Source organism: Neoarius graeffei, chromosome 14, assembly GCF_027579695.1.
Source record: "Neoarius graeffei isolate fNeoGra1 chromosome 14, fNeoGra1.pri, whole genome shotgun sequence".
Lineage (NCBI taxonomy): Eukaryota > Metazoa > Chordata > Actinopteri > Siluriformes > Ariidae > Neoarius > Neoarius graeffei.
In genome coordinates, this window is record NC_083582.1 from 32,622,622 (window position 1) to 32,642,604 (window position 19,983).

A 19,983-nucleotide genomic window follows, 5' to 3' on the forward strand; every position below is an offset into this window, starting at 1 on the left:
TAGTTTTGTTTTTTTGTAGATCTCTAGCTTAAAGAGCAACTATGAATAAACAACAACCCAGACACATAAATCATCTTGTCCCAGGCCTCACCTGGGCTACTGATTGGTTCACCTTTCAAAAATAATGACCTACTGCAAATACTTACGCCGGACATAATTAAATCTTGCAGAACCGTGAGCAGATCGTCAAAGAACTCCAAGTTTATGAGATGAGCGAACCTTAAAGGGAAACACGAGCCATTAGCCAAGCAGACTAACGAGTGTAACGTGAGCTAGAGATCTGATCCAGAGCACTTACTTTGCTAAACCTTCTAAAACGGAGGGAAGCAAGATGGATTTCTGGGCTTTCTTCAGTATTCGGAAGTAGATCAGGAACACGATGTTGAGCGTCTCTGTGTGCTGGAGGAAGTGAAGAGAAACAACAGAAAATGACGTCACAGTTTATAACGCATTCGTACTGCCTCTAAAACAACGCCTGGGAGATCCTTACTGTTAAAATTCTAACAGTAAAGTTTTAACACCATTAGTGTCACCGTAGTTCCAAGTGTTTAGCGTTTCCTACCTTAAGGCCTGGAATATAGTAATCTAATATCCCATGCACTCGGAGGCTCCGATTGAAACGATGGATTCTCGGAGGTGACTGGTGTAGCACTATTTTCTGACGGGCGCAACCCAGTACTACACCAGTCACCGAAGAGAATCCATCATTTCAACCGGTGCCCCTCAGTGTATGGGATACTAGATTTATATCCCTCATCAAAAAATTTCAAGCGAAAAAAAAAAGTGCGCAGTGTACCGTGCTATCACCTGCCTCGCTAGGCACGATCCGTAGATCTACACACGGAAATTCTACGACTCGAGTCAGCTGTATAGCTTGAAATTGTGACATTATTTCATGGTATATCCAGGATATACCATGACTGACTCACGACATATCCATTTTTTTTTTTTTTTTTTAAGTTTCTGACATCAAGAGATATCAATGGTGGAACTATTTTATGTCACATGAGCCGTCATTGGCCAATCCCTGTACAAGAATGTTTTGATGATGGATAGAATTCTCTACAATCTTATTACGAAGTCTTTATAACACCAATGTGTACGCCAAAAAGGCTTGTACTTCACTTCTGCCATGATAACGCTCTTTTTTGTTACATTATCGCCAATAACAGTAATGCACCATTCCATGAGTATTACTGTAAGGACTAGAGTTGAACGATAAGGGATTTTTGGCACCGATACCAAGGACAATAGAAAAAGGTGTGCGATTTCTGATAACTGATATTATCGGCCGATACCCACCCCTTGGAAAGAAAAAAAAAAAAGACAAATGTCTTTGTTCAAAATAGAAATGTATTAAAATATCATAAATAGTCCAGAGACAGGTCAGGCAGGTCTCTATGTAGACAGGAAATTTTTTTTTTGAATGATCTATATACAAAACTATATTACATTACAGGTATTTAACAGACGCTCTTATCCAGAGCGATGTACGACATACCCAGGGCAGCCTGGGGAGCAGATAGGGGTTAGGTGCCGTGCTCAAAGGCACTTCAGCCATGGATTGTCCTGCTGGTCCAGAGAATTGAACCAGTGACCTTTTGGGCCCAAGGCTGCTTCTCTAACCTTTAGGCCATGGTATATACATAACTTACATGTCTTCAAAGTATTTTAAAAAAAAAGTTGAATCCAACTTTATTACCTATATATAACTGAAATACTTTAGGATAATTTATTCGTTTATTTATAGAGGTAGAGGAACAACAACAAAAAAAAATTTAGTTAAAACTAAATACAATTTGTACATACATGTCATTAATTTATGCATACAACTAAAATAAACTGGAATGGCAGGTTTATAAAATAGCTGAACGCCTTCATCGGTCTGACGCGTCGTCCGGACTCTTGGGTCAGCTGATTGTTGGGATTCGTGGCATTCCAATCATGTTTGTTGCCGCAGTGTGCCCTCTGGTGGACAAACTACACAACGACACTCAAAGGATAATTAAAGGATCAATCATCTGTCTCACCGTTTCTTCTTTTAATTATCATTTACTGGCCGTTATAAACGCCAATACTGATTTATCGGCAATTCTGTCATCTCCGCTGATAATACTGGCACGCTGGTTTATCCCTGGGGCCCTGATAAGGAGTGGGCGATATGACAAAAAATATTATATCATGATACTTGAGGACAGGTATAAGATAAATTATATGCATCATGATGCATCATTTAGCTAACAAAGTGCACTGCAATAAACGTGTAAACATTAAAGCGAGACGGCCTTTCGATTTCATAAAATCGGTGAAATTTAGTTCCTTCTGAAATGTGGTCATTCTGTGGCTGGCAAGTTCTTTAATTTGAGGCGATTCCTGAGCAAATAACGCGCATGAAATCGCTCGCTTCGTGCAGTCAAGCAGACAGAGGAAGTCAGTTTGCGCATGCGCAGGTTTACCACCACCTTCTTTTGGGTTTTATAGCAGCTGGGATCCACAGTGTTGCATTACTGCCATCTACAGGTTTACCTTTGATGGTGCACTGACAGTTCCATCATTCTGTCGCTAAACGAACAGCTGATCACACCGAGGTGTTCACTGAGCGCCGATATTTATTAGTTTGGTCCTGCGTTTCCTTTCCAGTACAGTGTGGGAACATTTAAAAACACCTCAGCACATAAGCACAAAATAACACGTACACTTTACAACATGAAAGCTCGGGACTTGAGGGGGGAAGGGGGTGGGCGGGGTGATCGGGGGGGGGGGGGGGGGGGGGGGGGGAGGTAGAGGTAACCCAGCGCAAGCAAGCAGCCGTCCGTTCCTGCAGCCATGATGGCGCTGGTCGCACACCCGCTTGTCACACTGGGGGTAAAAGTGGCGACCGTGGGAAGTGGGGGAAGGAATGCAAGAGCATCTCACTGCAGTGATCTTCAGGGGGAGTTGTTGTTCCAGCAACGGCCTTGGCCGAGGCCAGTGCTGTCTGAGGGAGCCAAAAGCAGATAAGATTGCGATTGTTTGGTCTTGAGGCGAGTAGATGCATTCTTTTACACGACTACTCTTTGTCCATTCTGGTCTCCGAATCGATCCATTTCCTTTGCAAAGCCAAAAGCTTCTCCATGATGTTATCCATGTTGCGGTTCAAGTTCTGAATAGCCACAGTCTGAGTGCCGACAGCTCTGCCCACCGCTTCAATCATGTCGGGCAGCTTTATGGGGCTTTGGACAGCTGTCACCGTTTTCTGATTTCCTCGATAAACCAGGGCAATGCCTAATCCAATCAGCAAAAGTCCTGTAATCATGGTTCCGAATAGGTAGATGTCTTCAATGTCCTACACAGAAAGAACCGCCAGGCACACGACCCGCCACCTCTCCCACGCGTCCATCGTGTAGCCAGCTGCGAACGTTCCGGCAGGACAGGCCGGTTCCCCCGAACCCAGGCTTCTCGTCGAGAAAATTGTGTCAATTGCGTTCAGAGACCAGTTTATCAATTCCATGATTTTTTTAGTTTGGAGAGCAGTGCAGAGAGAGTCTCTCAAAAGTATAGACAGTAGACAGATGAGACAAGAGGAGCAAAGCAGGGACGATAAGGGAGAGGAGAGGCAGAGAAATACGACCGCCTTCCATGAGAGCACGGAGAAATAATAATTAAACAGCATTCTTGTGCTTCGTGAAGGACTTACAAGCTTGAGCTTCTTGTCCTTACTCTCAGACCCTTCAGTCTCGAGCAGCTCCTTTTGGAGTTTCTCCTCAGCTTTCTTCCACTGTTGAGGACAAAAGACATTCAGCTTCTCTCTCACACACACACACAGCAACAGGAAGTGAATTTTATACAGTAGGCATGTGCTGACCTTCCTCTGCATCCTGGACAGGTTCTTCTTCTTCTCTTTGTAGTTCATGAACTTTTGTTTTGGGGCCAGGTCTTCGGCGTCCTTCTTCACATCCACTTCTTTTATCCTTAGACACAGCAACGTGTTCAGGACCTACACACACACACACCATTATTTTGACATGGCGTCTTTGTAACAGAGCTTTGAACCAGAATTTTTTTCCTATTGGTTCGTTCCGAACAGAAACGGAATTTTAACGTTTCCGGTTTTGAGTTCCACCATTAAATAGACGTTCCCGAACCGGTTAGAACTAAAAAATTTCGTTCCCGGAACGGTTAATTATGTTCCCTGCCAGCTGTTTAACAAATGGCTATAAAATTATGTCTCTGTCTCATCCAGCTTAAGCCAAATGTAGGCTAATTCTATTACAACCTTCATTAAATAAGACAAGAAATAATTCAAAACAATTATTTCAAATGTTGGCGATTTGGATTCTCAGTATGTCTTCCCATCTACACAAACAGAAAAAGTGCCAAAAATGAAAGATAATTCGTTTAGTGTGTTACCAAAGGCTAGTCAGGCCCTATGCAGGGCTTTCCACAAGCGCCGGCTGCCGGCCATACAGCCGACTACACAATTAAGTCCAGCCGGCTACTTTAATGACTATTATTTTTGTAGCCCACAGGCTCTAAATATTAATTTTCGATTTTAATAAAATTAAATGTTTATCTAACGGACCGACAATAATGTCAAACTGAACCGCACTCATTTAAGTTGTGATTCACGCTGTTTGTACCGATAACAACCACAAATTCCCCGCCGACTTCGTTGATCCGCGGCCCCGACATGCGGTGTGCGCGCGCACTCAGCGGAGTTTATTTTGTGTTTAACACCCCCCTGCTGGCTACTTGTTTGTCATGGCTGGCTAGTATGAGCCACAGTGGAAAGCCCCGTATGCACTGACAGGCTAACAGAGGTTAACGTTATTTAATGTTCGCGAGCCTCTCATTAACGTGGACAAATATATTGATATCATGTTTGAAATTGGCGTTTTTGAATAACGATAGACTGCAATATTTACCTCTTATTTAAGATGTGGAGGCGTGATAGTAGTCCACCCTCCCGCGCTCTCCATTCAGTCAGCGAACGTCACACAGGAAGTGAACCCCAGCGGGTCATAGAAACTTGCGCAGGAGAAGAATGACTTTATTTGTAGGCTACGGAAACTTTGAGGAACGAAATAAAAACCGGTATTAACCGGTTACCATTATTTTTAATAAGCGTTTCTGTTTCGGAACATAAAAAATAATAAAGTTTCTGGTTTCGTTTCTGTTCCATGTGAAATAGAAAAAGTTCCCGGTTTTTGTTTTCATTCCTTGAACCGGTTCAAAGCCCTGGTTTGTAATGAGGGAAAATGTATCTAAAAGTTATTGTATGGACAGAATAATTAATAACACATTCATTAAAAATAGCTAACCAACGCGGCATAATCTCTCGAGCAAGATTTCTCTACTTCTATACCAAAAACATTTCCCTCCTAATAAAGCAGGACAGGAATGCAAATCTCAAAAGCATACAAATTTTTTTTTTATTACTTTTTTCACCATATCATGGCTCCTGTGCAATGCTGTGAATTTATCCCACTGTTTCAGTCCAGTGTCAAACAAAAGTGTCCTCCAAGTCCTACCTCTGGTTTGACGTTGTAGTTCCTGCCTTTGACCATTCCCGAGATGACTCTCACTGTGGCGAGTGAAGCCTGACCCAGCTTGTCCTGCTTCAACAGATCCCTGACTGCTTCACAGCACATCACTGACACCTGAACATAAACAAATTAGAACCACCACTGTCTTGCAAAAGTATTCATCCCCCTTGGCGTTCGTCCTGTTTTGTCGCGTTACAAGCCGGAAATAAAATGGATTTTTGGAGGGTTAGCACCATTTCATTTACACAACATGCCTACCACTTTAAAGGTGCACATTGTTGTTTTATTGCGACACAAACAATAATTAAGATGAAAAAACAGAAATCTGGAGTGTGCATAGGTATTCACCCCCTTTCATATGAAACCCCTAAATAAGAGCTGGTCCAAACAATTCACTTCATAAGTCACATAATTAGTTGATTAAGATCCACCTGTGTGCAATCAAAGTGTCACATGATCGGTCACATGATGTCTGTATAAAATCAACCTGTTCTGGAAGGACGCTGACTCTGCTACACTACAAAGCAAACGACATGAAAACCAACAAGCACTCCAAACAGGTCAGAGACAAAGTTGTGGAGAAGTATAGATCAGGGTTGGGTTATAAAAAAATATCCCAAACTTTGAATATCCCAGGGAGCACCATTAAATCCATTATAGCAAAATGGAAAGAATACTGTATGGCACCACTACAAACCTGACAAGAGAAGGCCGCCCACCAAAACTCACAGACCAGGCAAGGAGGGCATTAATCAGAGATGCAACAAAGACACCAAAGAGAACACTGAAGGAGCTGCAAAGATCCACAGTGGAGATGGGAGTATCTGTCCATAGGGCCACTTTAAGCCGTACACTCCACAGAGTGGGGCTTTATGGAAGAGTGGCCAGAAAAAAGCCAATGCTTTCTTAAACACGTTTGGAGTTTGCCCAACAGCATGTGGCAGACTCCCCAAACACATGGAAGAAGATTCTCTGGTCAAATGAGACAAAAATTGAACTTTTTGGCCATCATGGGAAATGCCATGTCTGGTGCAAACCCAACACTCTGAGAACACCATTCCTACAGTGAAGCATGGTGGTGGCAGCATCATGCTGTGGGGATGTTTTTCATCTACAGGGACAGGAAAGCTGGTCAGGACTGAAGGAAAGATGGATGGCACTAAATACAGGGCAATTCTGGAGGAAAACCTGTTTGAGTCGGCCAGAGGTTTGAGACTGGGATGAAGGTTCACGTTCCAGCAGGACAATGAGCCTAAACATACTGCTAAAGCTACACTGGAGTGGTTTAAAGGGAAACATTTAAATGTCTTGGAATGGCCTAATCAAAGCCCAGACCTCAATCCCACTGAGAATCTGTGGCATAACTTGAAGATTGCTGTACACCAACACAACCCATCTAACTTGGAGTTGGAGCAGTTTTGGCTTGAGGAATGGGCAAAAATCCCAGTGGCTAGATGTGCTAAACTAATAGAGACATACCCCAAGAGACTTGTAGCTGTAATTGCAGCAAAAGGTGGCTCTATATAGTATTGACTAAAGTGGTAGGCATGTTGTGTAAATCATATGTTGCTAACCCTCCAAAAATCAATTTTAATTCCAGCTTGCAATGCGACAAAACACCAAGGGGGATGAATACTTTTGCAAGACACTGCAACACTGTAGCCCTTTAGGTCTGGATTAGTGCACATTAGCATAAAGTGTATTTGTTAAATAGCCTTCAAGCTGTCCGACTTGCCTTCTTGGCCGGTTCGTTCATCAGAGCCACCACGGCGACAATGATGTTGTTGTGGAAGTTGAAGTGCGGCAAAGCCACCAGCAGCTCACACAGACACCTGATGGCCACTTCAGCCAAGCCTTTATAAGAAGCCAGAGCCACTGCCTGACTGCCCTTCAACTTCTTCTGCTTCCAGTCTGTGGTGTGAGAGGAACAGCTGATCACAACACTGTATACACACGCAGTGCTCCAATGTTAGAAAAGTGTGTCTTACCTTTAACGGTTTGCTCCAGATTCTCCAAGTAGAATTTATACTGACTTACGAGCCCCTCTTCAAACTCTCTCAGCTGCTGCGTCTCTTTTTTTACCTGGAATAAAATAACCAACGGGTCATACGTTCAGTCTAGGCAGGAAGCGGAGTGAAAACACAGCTACTGCTTCTTTTCAAAGAAGGATAAGGAGTGTTTATGAAGGTCTTTGATATGAGGGAATGATGAACGAGGCAGTGAGACACCAAACTGCGTTATTTTAATTTAAACCAGCAACAGGCATCAACCATAATCGTTGTCCTGGTTGCATCCCAAAGTGGTTATACAGTACCAGACTTAAAGTGAATTTAATGTCCCTGAATCCCACTTTTTTTTTCCTTGTACAAAGCAACAATCATTATGTTGATTGAACATGCGTTTCCGAACCATAGCTGATCCAAAAGGCCATAAATTAATGTAAAAATCAATAAAATCAGCCGATTTTTATGGAATCTGCCGAGACTGAACCGGAAGATCCCAAAGAGGTGCGTGACATCACACGTGTAACAAAGATCCAGGTATCAGTTTCGTTCCCGTGCGCAGCAGTGGTTAGACCGGTCTCGATATGAAATCACGTTTTAGAGAGAATTCTGATAGCGATTGGGATTCTTATATGTCGGATGAAGGAGCAAATGATTATCGAGGATATTCCGGAGTAAATGGTTCTCTTTTTGAGCCCCCAAGACGAGAAACAGATGCCAGTTCACGCCAGTCCCGCTCACCGCCGATAGCGCACCACCAGCCAGAGAGAACTGGAAACAGACTGGTTTGTGGATTTTTATTCTTAGCCGGCTGCTGCAAGATACAGGGAAAACATTTACATGTGCCTCAATAAATACAGAAATATAATCTTTAAAACGTACACTTATTCAGTGTAATTACTGAAAGAAAATATGACATGGGCGAAAATAGGGGAATCGACGAACTGTCCAAATGTCAGATCAAATGTCATTTATTAAACAAACGGGTTTCTTTTTGCTCCAGTAATTCCCGTGTGGTCGTTCTGGTGGTGATGAACACTTGATCACTTGATGAATCAGATTTATCATTAGTTGGCGACACGAAACCTGTCCGCTTCGTTTGCACAAACCTCACCCACTGTCGCTTTAGATTAGCGTCATTTCTCAGAATTTCGTGAACTGAATGTCCTGCTGTATACGGATTTGAACATCCAAACCCAACGCAGCGCTTTCACATCGTTGTTTTTGTAAGATTCCAACAACAATATCCAATTTCAGTGAGTAAACAAGCACGGAATCAGATAAACCGATATGACCCAGATAACCGGGGTTCCATGTGTGACGTCATGCGAGATTAGCCCTGAGGCAAGGCTGCCTTTTTCCGGGATCCAGACGCCACGATTTATTGATAGTTTTGTGCTTGATAATAAAATAAATAATTAATATCCCCCACTGCTTTATTAATTCATTTTGGTTGTTACTAATGATATATATTAATTTTAAAAGCATTACAATAAAGCATTACTTACACTTTAAAATTGTAAAGTAATTTGTAAGCAAATCAATAATGGACACCACCCCAGCCAATCAGAAGAAAGTATTTTCCATGGCTATTCATCCATCTTTTGTAATCACTTCTAGCGTTCCAAGAAATTTCTTTCACCAAGAGCCAGGAAAACCTTTTTGGACACCCATCATGGACTCTGGTGCAACCGTCTGGGGAGAGACCTTCAAGAAACATCCGGACGCTCTGCTTATGATTCAGAAGCGTGTTGCGAGAATCATCATGGACGTGGCATGGGATCATCCATCCGAAAGCCTTTTTAAGGAACTTGATAGAGTACCATTCCACGGGTCTTAATGGTCTTGCTCTGGAGTACCTTAGGAAAAGGTTCGTCAACTTCGCGGCAGTCCATGGAAGGAACACTCGGCATGCGAACACGGACGTTATCCTGCCGCGTTTTTAAAAATCGCTCTTTCGGTGATCAAACGTTTGCAAAACCGTGGAACCTCACTTCCTCTGGAAGCAAAACCATGCAAATCTCTTGCGGCATTCATCAGCGCCGTCACGACTGCTTTTCCATGAAAACTACCCATCAATGTAAAGAATCTCTGCTCAGTTTTCATTCTTGACAATGTTTTTCTTTTTGAACTGACAGCCACGTGTATATTATCTATAGGATATCACAGGGGTATTCAATTAAACGTCACTGAGGTCCAGTTATTTAATTTTGTCCAAGTAGAAGGTCCGAACCGAAGTCCAGCTTGTGTCTTATAGCCTTCCCCTATGTCCACATTTTCATATGGTTTCAACAATATTTATTGTTAATTTCCAATGCAGGAAATGAGCTGCGTGCACAACTCTCTCTTTTACCATAAATAAAAGTAGTCCCAGGAAAATAAATTCAAGGCCTTTATTTCAGATTAAAGAAAACAGAAACCTCAGAATAAAATAAAGTGCAAACAGAGTGGAATAACTCCTTTTTCTCTTAAATTCAAGAGGTCCCAACCTGAAGAATTGAAGGCCTACACTTCAAGTAAAAAAGTCAACTCAGAAAACATTAACTAAAAAGTGCAAACAGAGCATTGACTTAAAGGTGGGGTACAAGATTTTGGAATAACGGTTCCCGCAAGCCATATTTTGAAAAGAAACACACCCGCCCTCGCCATGCTCCCACCCCCCGCATCTCCACCCCTCCTCCCCCTTATAAAGCCTGAGAAATTCCGGCTTTATAATGGGTGTCTATTGCGTTACATACCAGTGGAGCAGAGTGTAGAGAGCTTGGAAAAATAGCTCAAACTTTCTCATTTAAACTGTGTTTTCAGCCCCGATTTTCACTCCACACACAATTTTCTCAAAAGTAGTAGCCACACTTGTCCTGATTCACACAATGTGTCTACCTACATGATAGGACTTGCAGTTTTTGAATGAGAAGCCTGAAAGTGAGGAGAGGGCAGGCGCGCTGCCCCATAGACTGCCATTATAAACGTGGCAGAAAAGTCACTCGTTTTTAACTCGCTCTAGTGACCTCATTTTTTACACTACAGGCAAAAAAAATTACATCAGTGTGTTCAGGAGAGTCTTGTGGCGCTCACTGTGAAAGAATTTTGTGAACATCTTCCGTTTTCGTGTAAATCCCCGTTGTTTGGAGGGAGCGCACTGGGAAAATCCTGCGCTCTGTGTGACACACTGCTCGCAGCGCGCGGGTTGGGGGAGGGGCTGCTCGCTCTCTCACACACACACACACACACAGAAGGGCCGGGCTGCTCGCGGACTTCAGTCTGATTGACGTGTCAGTATCCAATCATTTTGAGGTGGTACCTCGATAGGATTGGATGGAGTTTTTCCTTTATTTTACAGTGTAGACTGGATTAAAATATTTAGTTTTTGGGTCAAACCTTCTATTGTACTGCTTGCAACATGGGTGTGAGGAGCTTTTCAAGCAATATGGTAAAAAATACTCCTGAAAAAAAATCTCATACCCCACCTTTAACATTTTCTCTTCTTTGTTCTTAAAATAAGGAGGTCCCAGCCTAAAAAAAAATGAAGGCCTACTTTTCAAGAAAAAAAAAAAAGTTCACATTTTCAGAAAACAAGTGGCTTTTTGGGGGGGAAATACAAACAGAACATTTTTCTTTGAACTTTTCTCTTTTAATTCTTCTTTTACTCTTCTTAATGAGAAAAACGGGCATGTGGCTGACCTGCCAGTAATTTAAATCTTGGTTGGAGTGCCATTCTCATGCAGATATGTAGGTGTTCATTGTTGAGCCTAGAACGGTACTTGGTTTTGACAATGTTCATAGTGGAAAAAGCTGACTCACAGCTGTAAGTCGATCCAAACATAGTCATGGTGTGCAGTGCTCCTTTGATTAGACCAGGGAACACACTCCAATGTGTTTATGTTGCCCCAAAATCCACGCTACTTTTAAGGAACATTCGTTTGCACGTTGCTGCGCTGTAAGTGTGTGTGTGATGAGTCGGGTAGACCTGTCATACTGTGCTTGCAGTTGGGTTATTTTGCGTGCCCTCAGCTCGGACTTCAGGGGATAACTTTGCTCAAAAGAGCTGTGCTTTGTTTCATAGTGGCGCTTCACGTTGCCGCTTTTAATTAATGCCACATTTTCGGAGCATACTATGAGGCACACTGGTTTTGAACTGCTTGCCGGAAGAATGAACATATATTTCTCCGTCCATTCATCTTTAAAACAACGATTTTCCTTGTCTACTTTCTGCCGCCTTTTGGAGCAAGCCATGTTGTCTCGGTCGGTTGTCTCTGAACTTAACTCTCTTCCTCTCTGCTTGTTGCTCTGCTGTGGCGCGCTGGGTAAACTAACGATTTTATTGGCTCAACTGAGTGAAGCTATTGTCGTATTAACTGGAGTAGCAGCGCCCGCTGTCAATAGCCACGACCGTCCAAAATAATGCTTCATGAAAATTACTTAATCTCGTGAATTTACCATTGGTCACGGGTCCGGACAGAACCATCACTGCGTCCGGATCCGGACCGAGGTCTGCCATTTGGTGATGCCTGGGATATCAAATGCTATCTCTCAATAAAAATGTCCTCGATCTATCTATCACTATCCTGATCAGGGTGGAGATGCACATTAAAGGGGACATACTCTGAAAAACACGCTTTCTCAGTGCTTGCGCAGATACATTTGGGTATCTGGAGCCTACGAACCCATAAACTCTGAAATAAGACACCCGGTCAGTTTTTGTGCTGCCTGTTTCAGAAAACATGAGCCTCAACAAGCCGTTCAGATTTGACTCCACTTTCTTTGTCCCAAGCAGAGCTCATTAGAATTATACCACACCCCCTCATCTGACTCTCTCTGAACTGCCTTTGTGAATGAATATTCATGAGGAAAGTGCTACCTGATTGGCTGGTGGAAGAAGGGGTGGGGTGAGCAGTGGCTCATTATCATTTAAAGGAACAGGCCTTTCCTTAAAGTGCATAAATTCAGGAGCAAGATCAGTGTAATTCTCCTATTTTATATTAAACTTTGGTCAAATATCTGTAACATTCTGCATTTTGTGCAATTTTTTTACCTTGCGCAATACCAGAAAAATTCAGTTGAAATCAAGCCATTTGAGGCGAATTGGTCCGCCTCTGAAAAAACTTGGCATTTGGATTTCCCGGGAAACATTGATTTTCGTGACGTCGCATGCGGGACGCCTCCCTCTGAATCCTACGTCAGCGCTGGTTTGTTTATGAGAAAACGACCTGGTGGTTTTCTGCAAATTTCTTCAACGTTATCGCGTAATTATTAAAATGGTTAACAGGTGTATCGTCGGAGGGTGTAGCAACACCAATCTTGATGGGATTAGTACTCATCGTTTCCCAATGAGAGAGAAATAGGAGCGCTTGGTCTACACAGGCTGTGCACTGAAACCGTGCAAAGCTCTCGCAGCCTGCTGGCACTTCCACAGGTAACGTCACGAATCTGGCTCCAGACTCCCTTGGGATTTTTCCAGACTCGTTTTGTTATTTTATTTTTTTCTGCTGTAGACAGATGGCCTTGTGCAAAATTACCCTTCTGGCTGAGTGTGTAAAGGGACATACTTTCATATAAAAAAAAACAAAACACGAAATTGGTCCAGGAGATGCACTTTAAACCGTCTGTTTAGAGAAGGAAGCTGTGGTGTTTTACCCGTGTGATATTTTGATCAAAGAACGTCACAGACATTTCATTAAGACCGCAGGGAACTGGGTCAACTTGTGGAAAAGAGGTATCATATGGCACCTTTAAACACTATTTCAGGTTTCCTTACTACACTGAAAGGTCCAGCTACATTACATTACATTACATTACAGGCATTTAGCAGACGCTCTTATCCAGATACAACTAGGGGTGTGCGATCTGACGATATAAAATCGTTAAGAATAAGAACGAGTAGAAGATCGCAGACGATCTGCCAAAGTGGAGAAATCGTATAGATCGCCTTGGCCAATGAGCGCAATAACTTTTTTTCCCTTTGGGTACAATAACTTGACGTTCTATGCTGGTTCCCGCCGACGCGGCAGACGCAAGACGTCCTTAACCTGTAGAGGGACTGAAAATCCACGATCGCGGAAAACGGACGGAAATCGCGGAATTATGCATCTGAAACGGAATTTACTGTCAGAAATGGAATCTACACATTCTAAGCTTGGGGAGGCTGGGACCTCCCCTGCCCGAGCTACGGGCGTCCAAAGAGGGGCTGGAGCCGCCGATGGGAAAACGAAACTAAAGCCGAGCACCGTGGCTCTTCGTCCCGAGGCGCTGTAAAGTCGGGCTGGAGCCCGGGATAGAAACGAAACCTAAGCGGAGCCCCGCGGCGCGCCTCGTGGCGAATTACATCCCGAGGCGCGGGGCTGGCGCACCGTGCCCGCGCTGGTTCTTTGGGGAGAGGGCAGAGGTCTCTGGCTGTCAAGTTTGGGGAAGGCTTCTTTAAGTATAAACTACATTTCGAGCACAAGAGGCTGGTGCTAGCAACATTCAAACAGCCACAATAAAGCTATGCAGAAGCCTCCCCACCACCAGTCTGGACCATTTTCAAAAAGCTATTTGGTGTTTTGATACTTAAATCATTTCAAAATAACCGAAGACTGTGTGTTATTCAACATTTCATATTTTACTTTCTTTTTTTTATATTCTAAGAATGCACTTTATCAGAGTGATGTTCACTTTAGGGCGGCACGGTGGTGTAGCGGTTAGCGCTGTCGCCTCACAGCAAGAAGGTCCGGGTTCGAGCCCCGTGGCCGACGAGGGCCTTTCTGTGCGGAGTTTGCATGTTCTCCCCGTGTCCGCGTGGGTTTCCTCCGGGTGCTCCGGTTTCCCCCACAGTCCAAAGACATGCAGGTTAGGTTAACTGGTGACTCTAAATTGACCGTAGGTGTGAATGTGAGTGTGAATGGTTGTCTGTGTCTATGTGTCAGCCCTGTGATGACCTGGCGACTTGTCCAGGGTGTACCCCGCCTTTCGCCCGTAGCCAGCTGGGATAGGCTCCAGCTTGCCTGCGACCCTGTAGAAGGATAAAGCAGCTAGAGATAATGAGATGAGATGTTCACTTTATCAGAGTGATGTTTACTTTATCAGAGTGATGTTTACTTAGTGTTGTTGTCTTCACAACCAATAGTGCACTTTATCAGTGTGTTTACAATGTTTGCACATGCAAAATTGCTACTATTCATTAAAATCTGTTCAGAAAGTTTGTAGCCCCAAAATGCCTGTTTTTGTTTTTTTTCGATGGAAGATCGTGATAAAAAATCGAAATCGAGATTTTATGTTAAAAAATCGTGATGTGACATTTTTGCCATATCGCCCACCCCTAGATACAACGTACCCAGATCAGTCTGGGGATCTGACGCCTTGCTCAAGCGTGCTTCAGTCATTCCTGCTGGTCCAGGGAATCAAACTGGCAACCTTGTGATCCCAAAGCTGCTTCTCTAACGATTAGGCCATGACTTCCCTTCCCTTACTTCACAGCTACGCCTGAACTTCACTGTGTGCTCTACACATGAGCTGAATTGTACCTTGGTGTTTTTTTCTTCTTCAGTCAGAGGACGGATCCTGTAGGAGGGCACTATGTCCTTGAAGATCTCCATCAGTGAGACCATGACCAGCTTCCTGACCGTGACCGCCATGCACGGGTCCGTCTCCATCAGCATGGCCCGGAGCTCCTTCAGTTTCTTAATCTGATGTACAGGACAGAGCATTGTGTTGGATTTACAACCTACAGGAAAGTTCAGTGTGTACACGTACCTGCTCACTGAGATCACACTGATGTGAAAATGATCTGAAGAAGTTTCATGACTTGCATGATTTTATATACCGTGCTGCCACCGCTGCCGCCACATGATTGGATAATTGCATAATTGCATAAATGACCAGACGTGCCTAATAAACTGGCTAGGGAGTGTCAATCTCAGCTCAATTTGTAATTGAGGTCAGAATTTCACTTTTTTTTCCTCCCCTCTCTCTCTCTCTCTCTAGTGTGAAGGATAATTGCATCCACGTGCATCTTACATTCGAGTTTGGATCTGCGAGAATGACTGATCCCAAGCTCGCGATGTGTAGTTTCCTCTCCATCAGCTTCTGCGAGCGAAGCTTCAGCTGTTCTTCTGGAGTCAGTGTTAAGAAGTTCTGTGCTTCTTCCATCGCTGTAAGGAAATTAAACCACATAACCCCACGTCTGTGTATGTAATGCCTTAGTGTAATGCTTTAAAATTAATATACATCATTATTAACAACCAAAATGAATTAATAAAGCAGGATGGGAAAATAACACTGGGGAACACAATTTTTGTTGCATTAGGTCTGACAGCTGTTTTTAACTAATTTTTGGGTGCGGAATCCAAAACTGATCTCAGTTTTTCTCTAGCACGTCAAGTTTTTGAACTATAGGATCCCCGGTTTCTTAGAAAATATGAAAAATACTGTACTTAACAGATATGTGCTTGTTTTATAAAAATTTACAAATATTGACATACAGTGAAATATGAAAGAAACAGGCATGACTGCAATGTTTATTTAACACAATGTTTTTACAAAGGATTTCTCATCTCATCTCATTATCTCTAGCCGCTTTATCCTTCTACAGGGTCGCAGGCAAGCTGGAGCCTATCCCAGCTGACTACGGGTGAAAGGCGGGGTACACCCTGGACAAGTCGCCAGGTCATCACAGGGCTGACACATAGACACAGACAACCATTCACACTCACATTCACACCTACAGTCAATTTAGAGTCACCAGTTAACCTAACCTGCATGTCTTTGGACTGTGGGGGAAACCGGAGCACCCGGAGGAAACCCACGCGGACACGGGGAGAACATGCAAACTCCGCACAGAAAGGCCCTCGCCGGCCACGGGGCTCGAACCCGGACCTTCTTGCTGTGAGGCGACAGCGCTAACCACTACACCACCGTGCCGCCCTTACAAAGGATATGGCTACTGTAATTATAATTGTGTGCAAGAAGAAGAAACCTTTATTTGTCACATGCACACTTCAAGCACAGTGAAATTCATCCTCTGCATTTAACCCATCTGAAGCAGTGAACACACGCGCACACACCCAGAGCAGCGGGCAGCCACATCAGAGCGCCCGGGGAGCAGTCAGGGGTTCGGTACCCTGCTCAAGGGCACCTCAGCCCAAGGCTGCCCCATGTTAACCTAACCTGCATGTCTTTGGACTGTGGGGGAAACCGGAGCACCGGGAGGAAACCCACACAGACACGGGGAGAACATGCAAACTCCACACAGAAAGGCCCTCGCCGGCTGCTGGGTTCGAACCCGGAACCTTCTTGCTGTGAGGCGACCGTACTAACCACTACACCACCATTTGATGCTCCAACAATAGTCAGCCATCATATGTACATCCCATCTACCCTGATAACGTTCTTCCATAACCTTCAAATAGTCTTACTACAGCTAATCAGTGGAATTTTGCTTATCTGGAGGGTAAGCTGTGGAGAAAAAAAACTTGACGTGCTGGGGGGGAAAAAAAAAAAAAAAAGACTGCAATTTTGGAATCAGCATGCCAATTTTAGTTTTAATCAGCATAAAAATCTAACTCAACAGAAACATTTTTTCAAATCGTTCCCCAGTGTAATAATTATTTGTTATTTTATTATCAAGCACAAAACTATCGATAAATCGCGGCGTCTGGATCCCGGAAAAAGGCAGCCTCGCCTCAGGGCTAATCTCGCATGACGTCACACATGGAACCCCGGTTATCTGGGTCATTTCGGTTCATCCGATTCCGTGCTTGTTTACTCACTGAAATTGGATATTGTTGTTGGAATCTTACAAAAACAACGATGTGAAAGCGCTGCGTTGGGTTTTGGATGTTTAAATCCGTATACAGCAGGACATTCAGTTCACGAATTTCCAAGAAATGACGCTAATCTAAAGCGACAGTGGGTGAGGTTTGTGCAAACTAAGCGGACAGATTTCGTGTCGCCAACTAATGATAAATCTGATTCATCAAGTGATCAAGTGTTCATCACCACCAGAACGACCTCATGGGAATTACTGGAGCAAAAAGAAACCCGTTTGTTTAATAAATGACATTTGATCTGACATTTGGACAGTTCGTCGATTCCCCTATTTTCGCCCAGGTCATATTTTCTTTCAGTAATTACACTGAATAAGTGTACGTTTTAAAGATTATATTTCTGTATTTATTGAGGCACATGTAAATATTTTCCCTGTATCTTGCAGCAGCCGGCTTAGAATAAAAATCCAAAAACCAGTCTGTGTTTCCAGTTCTCTCTGGCTGGTGGTGCGCTATCGGCGGTGAGCGGGACTGGTGTGAACTGGCATCTGTTTCTTGTCTTGGGGGCTCGAGAAGATAACCATTTACTCTGGAATATCCTCGATAATCATCTGCTCCTTCATCTGACATAAAAGAATCCCAATCACTATCAGAATTCTCTCTAAAACGTGATTCCATATCGAGACTGGTCTAACCACTGCTGCGCACGGGAACGAAACTGATACCTGGATCTTTGTTACACGTGTGACGTCACGCACCCCTTCGGGATCTTCCGGTTCAATCTCGGCAGGTTCCATAAAAATCGGCTGATCTTATTGAGTTTCCATTAATTTATGGTGTTTTGGATCAGCTATGGTTCGGAAACACACGGTCAGTCGACATAATGATTGTTGCTTTGTACAACGAAAAGAAAAGTGAGGTTTAGGGACATTAAATCCACTTAAAAAAAATACTTCTAATAAAAGCTTCATGAATGATATTTTATCCTCTCACCTTGCTCGGACTCATCTCTGTCGCTTGCTTCCTCCTGCTCGTCCTCCTCGGGTGCTTTCTGCACCACTACAAACCAAAACAGAACGTTAGAATATGATGTAAAATCAGTCGCCTGCCATCGTGGTAGGCAAACAGTTTGGAGACAAACTAGCAGCCCACACCTGGTTTCTCCATAGTTTGAGGGATCAGGCCGTGCTTGTCTTTGATTGGCAGCAGATGAATGACCTCCTTCTCTTCCGCTTGTTTCATCTTCCTGGGCACCTTCTCGTACTTTTCCAACGTCTGGTCCGACCTGCGCTTTTTGGTGTGAGCAGGAGCGCTGCAAGAGCCATACAACCGTAACTCATTATCGCCAAGATCGCTTAAAATCGGATTTGTTCATCAGAGAGAGGCAGAAAAAAAAAGGAGTTTTTTGGACTCAAGTTGGTCGCCGCCAAAAGAAATTCACGTGCGAAATGGTGGATTTCTCAGGTATAACTTATAATTTCTCCTTTTCTACCTTTATCATTCGCTTAATGTGTGAAGATTCTTGAAAATAAATAGAGATATATAAATACAGATATAGCCGCCATTTCACACGTGAATTTCTTTCGGCGGCGACCAACTTGAGTCCAAAAAAAACCTCTTATGGCCAGTGATTCGCTTTAACTTACGACAGAAGTTAAAACCACAAACATTTTCCAAGTACGCATGAAAATTCGGGTCAAAAAAATAACAGTAGGAAAGGTAAAAACAGCAATTATAGAAATGGATCGCTTTGCATTACCAGTCAAACTCTTATGGTTGTCAAGGAATGTCAAGTTAGCTTGCCCACCATGGGCTTGTTGCTATGGGGAAATTGACACATGACCAATTCCTGCAAACGGCCTATTACGTCATTACGTGGACCCCTCTGAGCCGAGCTTTTCCAGTACACTCGAACACACACATACTTCGACGAATTATAACCAAAAACAAGGAAATTTGAATGATTTCCTCAAAATATTTTTTTGGACTTTTACAGTGGGGCAAAAAAGTATTTAGTCAGCCACCAATTGTGCAAGTTCTCCCACTTAAAAAGATGAGAGAGGCCTGTAATTTTCATCATAGGTACACTTCAACTATGAGAGACAGAATGGGGGGAAAGAATCCAGGAAATCACATTGTAGGATTTTTAATGAATTAATTGGTAAATTCCTCGGTAAAATAAGTATTTGGTCACCTACAAACAAGCAAGATTTCTGGCTCTCACAGACCTGTAACAACTTCTTTAAGAGGCTCCTCTGTCCTCCACTCGTTACCTGTATTAATGGCACCTGTTTGAACTCGTTATCAGTATAAAAGACACCTGTCCACAACCTCAAACAGTCACACTCCAAACTCCACTATGGCCAAGACCAAAGAGCTGTCAAAGGACACCAGAAACAAAATTGTAGACCTGCACCAGGCTGGGAAGACTGAATCTGCAATAGGTAAGCAGCTTGGTGTGAAGAAATCAACTGTGGGAGCAATTATTAGAAAATGGGAGACATACAAGACCACTGATAATCTCCCTCGATCTGGGGCTCCACGCAAGATCTCACCCCGTGGGGTCAAAATAATCACAAGAACGGTGAGCAAAAATCCCAGAACCACACGGGGGGACCTAGTGAATGACCTGCAGAGAGCTGGGACCAAAGTAAGGCCATCCTTAAAAAAAATCTGTTTCCTGTCCACCGGGTGAGCAAAAAAATTTTCAGTCGG

The 19,983-nt window shown here is 43.4% G+C and overlaps 1 protein-coding gene across 1 annotated transcript in view; it reads right to left on the reverse strand.

Annotated features, from left to right (window-relative positions):
• noc3l (NOC3-like DNA replication regulator) overlaps positions 1 to 19,983 on the reverse strand; it is a 50,811-nt gene that overhangs the window by 16,670 nt on the left and 14,158 nt on the right. Inside the window, exons 4-14 of the mRNA XM_060939544.1 lie at positions 18,423 to 18,580; positions 18,262 to 18,327; positions 15,521 to 15,654; positions 15,028 to 15,189; positions 7,514 to 7,607; positions 7,261 to 7,436; positions 5,511 to 5,639; positions 3,845 to 3,976; positions 3,677 to 3,757; positions 299 to 399; positions 147 to 219 (exon numbers count right to left, since the gene is read on the reverse strand). Coding sequence (XP_060795527.1) covers positions 147 to 219; positions 299 to 399; positions 3,677 to 3,757; positions 3,845 to 3,976; positions 5,511 to 5,639; positions 7,261 to 7,436; positions 7,514 to 7,607; positions 15,028 to 15,189; positions 15,521 to 15,654; positions 18,262 to 18,327; positions 18,423 to 18,580 — 1,306 coding nt within the window. The remainder of the gene's footprint in view (positions 1 to 146; positions 220 to 298; positions 400 to 3,676; positions 3,758 to 3,844; positions 3,977 to 5,510; positions 5,640 to 7,260; positions 7,437 to 7,513; positions 7,608 to 15,027; positions 15,190 to 15,520; positions 15,655 to 18,261; positions 18,328 to 18,422; positions 18,581 to 19,983) is intronic.